Source organism: Dermochelys coriacea, chromosome 5, assembly GCF_009764565.3.
Source record: "Dermochelys coriacea isolate rDerCor1 chromosome 5, rDerCor1.pri.v4, whole genome shotgun sequence".
In the NCBI taxonomy this organism is placed as follows: domain Eukaryota; kingdom Metazoa; phylum Chordata; order Testudines; family Dermochelyidae; genus Dermochelys; species Dermochelys coriacea.
Genome location: NC_050072.1, coordinates 81881473 through 81895339, shown reverse-complemented (window position 1 = coordinate 81895339; position 13867 = coordinate 81881473). Strand labels below are relative to the sequence as shown.

The 13867-nt window shown below is 40.3% G+C and overlaps 1 protein-coding gene across 2 annotated transcripts in view; it reads right to left on the bottom strand.

Annotated features, from left to right (window-relative positions):
* Positions 1-7659: 7659 nt before the first annotated feature.
* The window catches only part of MEGF10 (multiple EGF like domains 10), a 169554-nt gene continuing 163346 nt past the window's right edge, over positions 7660-13867 (bottom strand). For both annotated transcript variants that reach the window (XM_043515023.1, XM_038403762.2), the window contains one exon: positions 7660-12416. In XM_043515023.1, the coding sequence (XP_043370958.1) occupies positions 12256-12416 (161 nt within the window). In that variant the 3' untranslated portion in view covers positions 7660-12255. The remainder of the gene's footprint in view (positions 12417-13867) is intronic.

Below are 13867 nucleotides of genomic sequence, written 5' to 3'. Positions count from 1 at the left end.
GGTCATTTTGGTCAGATGCCAGCAAGGTTATCCTAACTTCTTAACCTTTTACAGGTGAAAGGGTTTTTCCTCTGGCCAGGAGGGATTTTAAAGGTATTTACCCTTCCCTTTATATTTATGACAGGGGTGTATTGGGAAAGGAGGCAGCATGTCACAGATGGAGCGCAGCTGTACTCTGCTAGTTCTCAGCTGGTAGATGGTCCCTTGACCTTTGGAGTCCATAGTCAACATGCAGATTGGCCCACAGAATCAATGAGTCATAACCAGTTCCCTGATGATCCCCTCCCATTCACCTCTGCTGAGCACAAGAGAGAATCTGACCCCAAGATAGCAATTTCCTCACACATTCAAAGGACATTGTGGACAGCCAAAGGGGTGGAGCTAAAAGAAATAAGGAGACCGCTAACAAGATGTTGATTCATAAAAATAGACAAGAAAATTTTCCAAACAGATAACTGTGCAAGTTGGCCCTATTTAGGAAAGGTCTGCGTTCTTATCATACAAGACCCTGAAAACTGGAGTAATAGAAATGGGATGAAATTTAACCGTACAAAGTACAAGGTCATGCACTTAATGACTAACAACAAAAATTTCTGTTATAAACTGGGGACTTATCAGAGGAGGAGAGAAACTTGGGTGTACTAGTGGATCACAGGATGACCATGGGCTACCAGTGTGATGCAGCTGTGAAAAAGGCTAATACAATCCTAGGATGCATCAGGCAAGGTATATCCAGTAGAGATAGGGAAGTGTTATTACCATTATATAAGGCAGTGGTGAGACTTATGTGCAATTCTGGTCTCCCATGTTTAAGAAAAATGCATTCAAACTGGAACAGGTGCAAAGAAGGACTACTAGGATGATCAGAGGAATGGAGAACCTACCTTATGAGAGGAGAGTTAAGGAGTTAGCTTGCTTAGCCTAATGAACGCTGAGGGGAGATGTGATTGCTTTCTATAAATACTTCAGTGGGATAAATACCAGGGCGGGAGAGGAGTTATTTACATTAAGTGCCAATGTTGCCACAAGAACAAATGGGTATAAACTGGCTATCAACAGGCTTAGGCTTGAAATTAGATGACGGTTTCTAACTATCGGAGAAGTGAAGTTCTGGAACAGCCTTCCAAGGGGGGCAGTGGATGCAAAAATCATAACTGGTTTCAAGACTGAGCCTGACAATTTTATGGAGCAAGTTTGTGCCAATACAGAGGAGGAGGAGAACTGAAATATCATACAAGAAGATCTGGATGACCTTGTAAATGGGAGTAATAGAAATCAGATGAAATTTAATAGTGCAAAGTGCAAGGTCATGTATTTAGGGACTAAGAACAAGAATTTTTGCTATAAACTGGAGACTTATCAGTTTGATGTGATAGAGGAGGAGAAAGACTTATCAGTTCGATATGATAGAGGTGTATTGGGTGATCACAGGATGACTATGAGCTGTCAATATGATGCAGCCATGAAATAGGCTAATGCAGTCCTATGATGCATCAGGCAAGGTATTTCCAATAGAGACAGGGAAGTGTTAGTACCATTACGCAAGGCAGTTGTGAGAACTCATCTGGAATACTATATGCAATTCTGGTCTCCCATGTTTAAGAAAGATTAATTCAAACTAGAACACGTGCAGAGAAGGGCTATTAGAATGATCTGAGGAAAGAAAAACCTACCTTATGAAAGGAGACTCAAAGAGCTTGCCTTATTGAGCCTAACCAAAAGAAGGCTGAGGGGAGATATACTCAAGGTCTAATTGATTGCCATATTTGGGGTTTTTAGGAATATAAGGAATTAAGGAAAATAAGGAATTTTCCCCCCAGGTCAGATTGGCAGAAACCTGGAGGTTTTTCGCCTTTCTCTGCGGCATGGGGCACGGGTCACTTGCAGGTTTAAACTAGTGTAAATGGTGAATTCTCTGTAACTTGAAGTTTTTAAACCATAATTTGAGGACTTCAGTAACTCAGCCAGAGATTAAGGGTCTATTTCAGGAGTGGGTGAGTGAGATCCTGTGGACTTCAATATGCAGGAGGTCAGAATAGATTATCATTATGGTCACTTCTAACCTTAATGTCTATGAGGTGGTATGATGAGACTGCCTACAATGGCATGTAGCTGATCTATGACTGGTAGTAGCAAATATTCCCAATGGCCGGAGATGGGACACTATGGGGAAGGCTCTGTGTCACTACAGTAAATTATTTCCCAAATGTCTGGCTGGTGGATCTTGCCAACATGCTCAGCGTCTAACTGATCACCATATTTGGGGTCAGGAATGAATTTTCCCCAGGTCACATTGGTAGAGACCCTGAGGGGGTTTCTTGTTCCTTTGCAGCATGAAGCACAGGTCACTTGCTGGTTTAAAAAATGATGGATTCTCTATAACTTGAAGTCTTTAAATCATGATTTGAGGTCTTCATTAACTCAGTCAGAGGTTAGGGGTCTTTACAGTGGGTGGGTGAGGTTCTGTGCTTTACAATGGGCAGGAGGTCAGACTAGATGATCATGATGATTCCTTCTGGCCTTAAAGTCTATCCTGGGAATTTATGCAGGAATTTACCTAACCTCCTCAAATACAATACTCCTGGGGGAATACTGCGCATGCACAGCATTCATGTTTCCTGCAGATTTCTTTGCTTCCCCGCAGAAAAGTGACTTCTGACAGAGAAGCAAAGGGAGGTTGCAAAAGTATTCACACACTTCTCCCCTCCAGTGCAGATGTGTCCTTTTGGGCACCTAGAGCAGCCAGTGGAGAGGAAAATCACCATGGGGTCCCCCTTGTACCTGAACCTTCCTGATAAGCCCCCCCGTACCTAGACCCCACCCCATTGAGCCCCAACCAGTTGCACCCAGACCCCAACCCCACCAAGCCCCACTTCCCCAGTGCCCGGATCCCCTGATGAGTTCCACACACCCAGACCTCCCCATGCTGAGCCCCAACCACCTTCACTGGACCGCCCCCCCCCCCAGCCCCGCAGAATCCCATTGCCCCTGCACTTGGAACTCCTCAACAAGCCCTGTGCATCTAGATTCCACCACTCACTCAGAACCCCCACTGAGCTGCCTGGACCCAGATTGCCCCACATAGAACCCCACACAGCCTCTCCACACTTGGATCCTGCCAGCCTACTCCTGGACTGGGGGCCAGGGCTGGGTGTGAGTGAGAAATTCTGTCCCTCTTGCTTGCTATCTTAGTGGGCCTGGCTGGAACAATTTGTATGGGGGGGGTGCTGAGAGCCATTGAACCAAACTCTAAACCATGTATATGATGGAAACCACTTAAAGCCAGGCGGTGCAACAGAACCCCCAGCACCCCTAGTTCCAGAACCTATGCCTGGCATGGAGGGGCAGGGTCGCAGGGTGTTTCTGGGGAGGCCCGGCCCTGTTGCCATGTTAGAATTGGGTGTAGCCTCATTGCGAAGTCCATGTCTTGGGGGGAGGCCTGCAGGGTGATCTCCCACCTCTGTGTAGCCAGTGGCCTGTGCTCCCCACTGCCATACTGGAGCCTCCACATTTATTGATCTAAAATTCTGCAAATTTTATTTAAATATTGTGCATAGAACTTTTATTTTTTTGACACAGGCTTTTTGGAGTAATACAAGAATAATTATAGAAGGACACAACAATCATCCATTTATCCTGGTATCTGATCTGTGAGACTGGCCAACAATGAGTACTTAAGAAGGAGATGTAATACATACTTAATGCACTCTCCTTAATGACCTGGAAAGAATTTCTTCCTGACCCCAGGGGGTGATCAGCTTGCACACTGAAGCATGGCTTTATAGTGTATAATGTAACTACACAAGTGGTATTTTTATTCTTATAACCCATTTTAAAAATTACTAACTTATTGGTCTAAATAATATCCTGTCAGTGAGTTCTGTAAACATGAATATTTACAAAGCAGCTACAGATATTATTTGTGCATGTACTTTGACATACTTAACAAGGTTACAGTCAGAGCCGTAACTAAGTAAAACTGGTAACTTTTTATGCAATAATTCTGCTCCCTGTGTGTATTTAAAGGAATAGCAAATTCCTCTGTGATAAAAATCTGTTAAGTCCTGTTAACCCTGGAGAACCAACATTCATGGAATTCTAAACTCAACTGTTGTCTTACACTTGACAAAATGGAAAAGAATAATTATATAAATCTTGCCACAATCCAGGGCCTGTGCAAAGACTGATGACTGAGCTAAATGCTGCTTCCATTTTGAATAATCCTATGAAAGAGACAGTCTTCACTAGTGTACAGTGCACATGAATTGTTGTTGTTATTCAAAAAAAGGTGGTAAAGCTTCATCAGTGCCATCCATTGAGGCTGATGGTTTTTGATACTTGTGTCAGTGCCTCTGAGAGATGGAACATTCTTGATCTTCACATAGAATCATAGAATTGTAGGCCTGGAAGGGCTCTCAAACAGTCTTCTAGTCCAGTCCCCTGCACTCAAGGCATGAGTAAGTATTATTTTGACCATCCCTGACACGTGTTTGTCCAACCTGCTCTTAAACTTTTTCAATGATTCTGCAGCATCCCTAGGCAATTTATTCCAGTGCTTAACTATCCTGGCAGGAAGTTTTTCCTAATGGCCAACCTAACTAGTCCTTGCTGCAACTTAAGCTCCTTGCTTCTTGTCCTATCATCAGAGGTTAAGGAAAACAATTTTTCTCCCTCCTCCTTGTAACAACCTTTTATTTACTTGAAAACGGTTATCATTTTCCCTCTCTGTCTTCTCTTCTCCAGACTAAACAAATTCATTTTTTTCAATCTTCCCTCATAGGGCATGTTTTCTAAACCTTTAATAATTTTTGTTGCTCTTCTCTGGACTTTCTCCAATTTGTCCACATCTTTCCTGAAATGTGGTGCCCAGAACTGGACGCAATACTGCAGCTGAGGCTTCTCGTGTCTTGCTTACAACACTCCTGCTAATACATCCCAGAATGATGTTTGCTTTTTTTGCAACAGTGTTACATTATTGACTCATGTTTATTGACTTATGAGCCACTATGATCCCCAGATCCCTTTCTGCAGTACTCCTTTCTAGGCAGTCATTTCCCATTTTGTATGTGTGCAACTGATCGTTCCTTCATAAGTGAAGTACTTTGCATTTGTCCTGTATTGAATTTCATCCTGTTTACTTCAGATCATTTCTCCAATTTGTCCAGATAATTTTGAATTTTAATCCTATCCTCCAAAGCACTTTCAATCCCCGCCCCCCACATCTTGGTATCATCCGCAAATTTGATAAGTGTACTCTCTATATCATTATCTAAATCATTGATGAAGCTATTGAACAGAACCAGATCCAGAATTGATACCTGCAGGAACCCACTTGATATGCCCTTCCATCTTGACTGTGAACCACTGATAACTACTCTCTGGGAACAAGAGTAGTTATCCAACCAGTTATGCGCCCATCTTATAGTAGCTCCATCTAGATTGTATTTCCCTAGTTTGTTTATGAGGTCATGCAAGACAGTACCAAAAGCCTTACTAAAGTTAAGCTATACCACATCTACGGCTTCATCCCTATCCTCAAGGCTTGTTACCCTGTCAAAGAAAGCTATTAGGTTGGTTTGACATAATATGTTCTTGACAAATCCATTCTGACGGTTACTTATCACCTCATTATCTTCTAGGTGTCTGCAAATTGATTGCTTAATTATTTGCTCCATTATCTTTCCGGGTACAGAAGTTAAGCTGACTGGTCTGTACTTCCCTGGGTTGTCCTTATTTCCCTTTTTATAGATTGGCACTATATTTGCCCTTTTTCAGTGCTTTGGCATCTCACCCGTCTTCCATGACTTCACAAAGATAATTACTAATGGCTCAGATATCTCCTCAGTTAGCTTCTTGAGTATTCTAGGATTATTTAATAAGGCCCTGGTGACTGGAAGACATCTAACTTGTCTAAGTAATTTTTTAACTTGTTCTTTCCCTGTTTTAGCTTATTCTTTCCCTCATGCATTATGTCATGATGAGTATAATCAACCAATATCTCTGTAACCACAAAAATAGAATTACTTCTAGAAAAGTTATAAACACGATCAGCTGCTTCATTGCACTAGAGTCTTCAAATAAAATCTTTCTCTTTTTCCATGTCAAAAGGACATGTATGTAGAGCAAGATCCTGCACACCATTATCATAATCATGTTAGCCATAGAGGTATACAGGAACTGTAACATGAATGGAAAGTAGAATTTTCCTTGAAGTTTCTGATAATTATCGTAGATGGGAAGAAAAGAGCCAAAGGCTCCTTAATAGGACAGTTGTTAAAGTGCAGTTGATCTGTTTAAAAAATTATCCTTGAAATGCTGCTGAGATCAGACATGCTGATCTGCAGCATAAATGCTGATCACACAAATTAAAGATGCTAATGAGGCAATTTAAGTCACTCAAATATTACAAGGATCATGACATTTTTGGGAAGTATATGTTTTTATGTTTGAGGCATTTCCTTTTCTTCTGTTCTTTGAATTTCAGACTATCAATTACAATTTTAAAAAAATTATACGAGAGGAAGGACTTCAGGATTTGGCTCTATATTTGGAATTGTTTGTTTAATCTGTTAAAGAAGAAAACTTGAGTGAACTATCTTAAAGAATCTCAGTTAATTCCAGGGAGTCAGATGCAAACACCAAAAAACTTATTTTCTCTCTATATATAATAGAACTCTTAAAAATAACCTCCGGTGTCAACCACATAATGAGTCACACAGCTAGGGCCTGATCTCCAGGTTGGATGGGAGACTAACTAGCTACTATATCCCTCCTTAAAGCACACTGTAGCCGAACCAATCCTGAAGAAAATGTTGTGAGATGAAACAGAACTTTCCAATTAACACTCAGTGCCAGATCTCATGTTCCTGTGCAATCTAACTGAGGGGACAGTAAAAAGTCATCTCCAAGCACATTTGTCCACAACCAGTGTTCTTCAGCCAGCTTAGAGGCTTCATGCCAGGATATGGAACAGAAACAAGAATGCAGGTGCTGCTGGATGATCTCTTCATTTCTATGTACGTATAGTTTTAGGCTTCATATTGGTATTTTACATGGTTGATAAGAGAATGTTGTTATCCTGCCAAATAGATGTGTTGAGTCAAGAGAAATGCCTTGACATTATTTAAATCTTTTCTTGATGGTCTCAATGCTGCTCAAAATTAGACTGGCTGTCACAGATCCAAAGGGACCACTCTGATAGGTAGGCATCAACAGAGTACAGCAGGACTCCAGCTATGGCCCTTGTCTCCAGCCATGCCACTAGAGGCTCAAAAGAGGGGTGGTGTAGAGTTGGCTCTATTCCACCTAGACATTTCCCTACACAAGTGGAATGCCCAGGGAGCCAATTAAGCCAACTTTATTTCTGCTTAGTGCTACTGGAGCAGTGCAAAGCATCCTTAGTGGGGGCAAGGAACAGACCCAAATACAGTAGAAATGGCTGAGCTTTGATGTAATACTCTGTGGTTTAAATCCTGGCCCCACTGAAGTCAATGACAAAACTCCCATTGACTTCAATGGGGCCTGGATTTCACCCTATGACTGTTATTGAACTGATCATGTACACGTAAAGCCTTCCACACACAGACCACTATGTGTATCTCTTGTGGTACTTCATGGTGCCCCTAGAGAGAGGACAAACAGGACTGAAAAATCAAGCACGACATTTCATGTCTTTTATTAGAAAGTTATTACATTAACCTACAAGCATGTTCGGTGATATAAATGGTAGTGAAGGGTAATATGATGAGTGTCAGTCATCTTTGGAAAATAGAAAACATTTCAACATTGCAACAGTTGTTTGTTTTTTTTTGTTACAATCAAGATACAAGCCAGACACTGTAGGTTTTCTTTAAAAATATATATTATAATTCAATCATATCAAAGTGGAAAGTGGCTGGGGTAAAACACTGAAAATATAATAGGCCCGGTGCTATGGCGCTAGTGTTAATTGTACCAAAAAGGGCAAGGTTTTCTGTACAATAGTTAAACAAGCACCCATCAGTTTTAAGTCATTTAAACTGCTATATACACAGTCTTTAATATAAAGCATTTTTATCAACTTTAGCTCTTCAGTATGGATCTTAAAGATGCATTGTCCTATTCACGTGGCTCAATGTAAGGATCATTACTTGGAAACATAACCCTACTCAACAGTCCAGTTTTAGTCATAATATTTTGAAAATCAAATATATTGTTAATAATGTTCTCACCAATATTTATGCTTTTATTAACCTTTATTTCATTAGTTTGATTTTGCAGATTGTGATAGAAAGGATAGTCACAATGAAGTCTGTTCACCGCTCAATCTGTATGCACAGCTCCAATTAAAATTAATGGGAGTTCTCTGTAAATGAAGATGAGGGCAAAGTTTAAGTGCAGCAGTATGTAGGGAGTAAAAGTCTCTGATGCAAAAAGTCTTTCTGAGGTTCAGTGTTTTTCTAAATGGCTAAGAGATAATTTGCCTAAATCATTTAAAATTTCAGGGATTATACCAAATACCACATTTTAAAACCAGATATTAACTTTGGGCTAAATTCTTCACTTTATTGCACTAGTAAAGAAGCTGGTATGGACATTTATCCTAGGGTTTCATATCACTTTCCCCTTTATGGGGTTCTGAACATATAAAGACACAGACGCCTTTTTCCATTTGTGCAAGTGGCAAGGCAGGATCTCTCTCCGTAGTTCTCAAGAAGAAATCTGGAAAGATAACCAGATAATGCACCAGCATATACATCATGTCCCTAAGGTGGCCTGGTATGGAGGTTGGGAAGAGTCTAAATTCCCCTTCTGAGTTCATGAACATGCTGTGATCAGCAGCTAGGGCTCTTTGGCAGCTGTGAGATGTGAGCTCTGGCTGTGCTTAACAGAGCAGCAAAGTGCATTCCAAAGCATGTCTTCTTGAGGCACATGAGGAAACCTGTTCCGGATGGCATGATTGCTAAAGCAGGTGCTCTGGGAAAATTTCTGCTTTCCTTTGTTGCACCAGGCTGGTATTTAGCCTTTATTAATAGCAGTAAACATTGATTGGTTTAGAGTTTTTAAATCAAAGATTATAGATAAATTTCTACATTTTCCAGTGTGCTTTATTCACTCAAGTTAATGACATGTAGAGATTGTTTAAATAGAACATATTAATTGTCCAGACAACTGTGTGTGCGAGCATGTACACCCACTCACACACTGATGCATATTCACAAGTCTTTTATGTGACGTATATATACTTATGTGGGCCAAATATAAGCAGGTGCAACTTCCCTTGGCCACAGCAGAAATGTCACCACATACAGCAGGGCTGAATTTGGACCTGCATGTATGAGTATAGTTAGAGCATACACAATACCCCAAAGTGTCTGAGCAGGATTTATTGTAATGAGTGTTCGCTTGAATACATAATTTGAAGATGGGCACCACTTTAGGAATTCCTACGCAAGTTAAAAACAATTTGACCTGTTCTTCACCATTGTATAGTATGAATGACAGGGATTTTTTTTATGTTACAAAGAATAATTGTTCTATTGGCCATCAAATTCAAATCATACATGAGGTAAGAGGAGACGACTTTTGTGAACTCACAGTTGTAGTGTATTGCATTTTCTATTCACAGTTTCAGAAAGGAGATTTTATTTTTAAGTTTGGATCACACGGTACAAACGCATGTATTTCGATATCACTACATGTACTTGGCACCCCCCCCATCAATCGTTTACCTTAAGTGGGGTGTAAAGTGCTGCTTGATTTCTTAAACATCAGCATTTATTTTTACGTCTGTGATGTCCTGAGCTGGTCGTACAACTTTTAGAAGGATGTGCAATTGCCCAGGAAGTGCCAGTTTGTCCGCAAATCAGCCAATATTTATGTATGACACAAACATGGGGTGTAAATGGGCACCCCCAGGCATCCACATGTGCTGCAGAGGCCTGAGCCCAACTATGGTGAGGTCTTCAGGTGTACAGCTCTGATCTGTCACCACTTTAATGGCAGCAAACATCAAACAGACAGTATTTCCACTTCAGCCCAAGGAGGTCTTTTGTATCCAGAAATGTTTTTCCATTTTTCTCATTGAGGTTCTGTATTGTAGCTACTGTTCCTCCAGCCAAAGGCAATGGGATATGATTCTCATAGGAGCCAATACCATCACAATGTCAACAAGTCTTTGTCTTTGATGCTAACATAATCCAAACTTTCAGATACAGAGCCATAATGGCACCTACTGTACTGAGACAGAGAGCATAAGAGTACGAAAATGCTTGACCAACCGCTGTCCTTCATATCACATCAGACAGTTCGGATGCGTTTAAAGGTAAAACTACTTGTGACTGGGTGCAGAGTCGCTAGTTTGGGAAGGTGAAAAAGGCTGTTTGAGATTATGGGCCATCAGCAGGATGCTTCACTAACATGATCAGCAGTGGTATCTTCAACAGTACCAATATATAACCTCTCATCTTTAGGTTTCAAATCTAACATCCCAATGAGATGAAACAAGCAGTCCAGACACCCTAGAGCTATTGTTTCAGACTGTTTGAAGATTTAGGGAGATGTCTTTGCAACAGTTTTAACAATTACAAATAAATAAAAGCTTGGACTCTGGAACACAATTCTGTTTCAAGGGGTGGATTCCCTTGAACAATTCTACTTCCACTGAACTGCAGAAGACATGGGGCCCTGACTATAAGTTGGCTACTTGGGAGACAGAGGAGACAATGCCTTTGGGAAGGCTGACCTCCACATGCAGGATCAGGAGTGAGCTGAACCCCAAGCTAGGGGTCTTGGGTTTTTTCCCCCTGCTTTCTTGTTATAAACATTATCCCTCAAGCAAAACACCTTGTAATTGTTTTTTTTTTCCCTGCTGATACAATCCACCAGTTTACACTACTGCCTAACCTGCTTAGCCCATCTCTGGTGGACATTAATATTATATCAATTATCACTTTTATATTCACCCCACAATCCCTTCCAAAGAAAAAAAGTCAGTATTTTTTAACCAGACAAAATAAAGGCCAGCTGTCAAAAATGCAATAAACAGTGGACGTACAATAAAATATTTTGCAGTTATAAGCTAGAGCACTAGAAACATAGATACAAAATTTAAAAATGGAGATACAAGTTAATGAAAAATGGGGTATATGAGTCAAGCTATTAGCAATGCAAAAGACCAGCTTAAGCATATTTTCCCTACATCAACTATAAAAAAAAAGGTGCCTTTTTAGCAAGTATGCACAGAGATTGTTCAGTCATTTCTAGGGAAAAAATTAATCAAAACACTACTATTCTTATTCTATATTACAGTCCATAACACTACTTGTTTATAAAATTTAAACCTTTTCTTGCACTTCAAATTTACAGCATTCATCATTTTTGTCCAGTCCTTACACTCTCATTCAGTCCATTCTGACAAAAATAAACTAATTTCATTTACATATTTATGCAATAATTATTGATATGTTATGGATTATTACTTGTGTATGACAGGAATGATGGTCAGAACTGTAGTATATGGAGCAGTAATGCACCAAATGATTTGGCAAGGATGGGGGCCAAAGCCAACTAGTATGGGGTATCCATTGATCTTGAGGTATTGCAATAATATTAATGCGTGCAATGCTTTCATCACCTTCAAAACTACACAGGCAATGTATTTCCATAACCAGTAGTAGACATGAAAAACCTGTGTTGAGTTTTTCAAATCACTGCAGCATTGCATTTGGTTACATCCCATCAGATCAAGTCTTTTTACACATCTTGACTAAAAACAATATAATCCACCACAATATGATGTGATGTGAAAGAAATCTGGCAATATCAGTTTTTCTTCTAGGTAACGAATCAGACTACCTGAAAGAAGTGGATATTTGGCAGGTTGTACAGTCCTTAGGGGCATCTCTACTATGAAACATGAGCCAGTGAAAAACAAACATGAAATCCAATTTCAAAGTAGCAGAAATGGAACTGTTATCAGAACTATTCTGCAAACTAATATGTTTAAACAAGTATACTACAGTGTAAATATGTGGCATTGGTGTCTTTGTAAAAATAACTGTAATGGAAAATCTGATCGGGGTCTCTTCAGTTTGGCATCTATCCACATGCTGTATGTGTGTATACACACCGCAGCTTGAGCTTCCTGTTTAACATACAGCAATTGTCTACAGAATGGATTAGGAGCCAAATATGGTGGCAAAGAACAGGAAGGAGCATAACCAAGCCACTGTTCTCCTTAAGAGTTCCACTGTGCCATACAGTGAGCTTGAGATGTCATTCACTGCTGACCTCTTTCTCAGAGGATGATGGACTATCTCGTACTGGTAGCAAGTCATAATGGCATGGAATGTGACTGTTTTTTGGAAGATCATAAGGATCTTGGCTGAATGGTCCACTGTTACTGAATGCGCCCTGGACAACACTCACGGTAGGTTCTGTGATAAAAGAAAACACACATATTTGGGCACTGGTAATAGCAAATGGGAGGAAAATATCTTCATAAAAATGAACAAGCCTTGCTAAATAGTTACTGTTGCTTAAAAGAAAGAACTTGTTCACTCAGCTTTAAATTCTGAAGTAAAGAGCACGTTGCTTAAATATTTGCTGGCCTGGCATTAAAACTGCTCAGTTATGCAACAAACTCAATTGTGTGTGCATTCATGAATTTGTAAGATGATAACACAATCAAGCAGAACTGCATGTCCTCTTTTCTTTTTGGGCAAGCTGTAGGAATCCACGCTCCTGCTTAAACACACATTGGTCCAAAGTTTGGACTTCTGAGCAAAGCATCAGCAGTAAAAGGATATTGTGCAAAGCAACCAGTAGAAATTTGCATACTAATCCTCACAGACAGGTTGTAGAATACCATGCAGCTGCTTGGCTTTCTCTCTCACACAGACTCATTAGTCATGTCCCACTCTTCTTCATCCCATAGATCCCACTCTTCTCCAGGATGCCCCAGAGAGAGTCACCATGGAATAGACAGTCCTTAGCAAGACAGTGGACACCCTCATGGAATTCTAAGAAATCTCCACATATGTACAGAAAGGGAAAGTTAGGTCCTTTGATGTATACAGCAGCTACATGCTCTTTAAATTCTGATTCTACTTTAAACAACTTTTTTAGACCATCTTTCATCAGAGGTAACTGTCAATGTGGACATCTTTCAACCTACTAGGAGAAATCCAAAATGTCTAGTACAGATCCCCTTTAAGGGTTAGGACTATTTTTTTTAACCCATGTTGCTAATGCCCTTTAGAATAATTATGTAATGAACAACTAACCATACACAGATCTGATATTTTTCTTCTATTTTTCTCACAGTAATGCTTCTGACTTTTTAAAAGCTGTGACCTTGTATATTAGGAAAAAAACAGAACATCTAAAATCTTAAAGTATTTCACTCCAGCTAGTAAGGGGTTAATGATCTTGTTGCCTATTCTGTATGAATTAAGAAAGGAAGGATTGTCTTGTGGTTAAAGGCATTGGACGGGCGGTCAGGTGATCTGGTCTGTGACTTTAGGTAAGTTATTTAAATATTCTACCAGTATGTCACAGTTTTCTTAGGACTGTAATAACTCATCAGAACCTGTCATGGGAAAGGAACCAGGATCTGCAGAGTTACTGATAGGAGAGCTGGGGTCGGGGGATAGGATGCACATTGTCTGAGCACAGAAGCCACAGAGCTCTTCTCCCCCTATTGTCCACCAGGGATAACCATATTCAGGACTGGACAACCTGGTACAGGGCTAAGTTATGTGGCAGTGAGAGGCTACTTATGTCTCCCGCTGCTGCTTTAAGGAGGGCAAGAATATGGCTCTTTGGCAGAGATGTTTAGGTGGGTGACTTTTATTTGCACAACTGAAACTAAGGTATTTGGAAACCA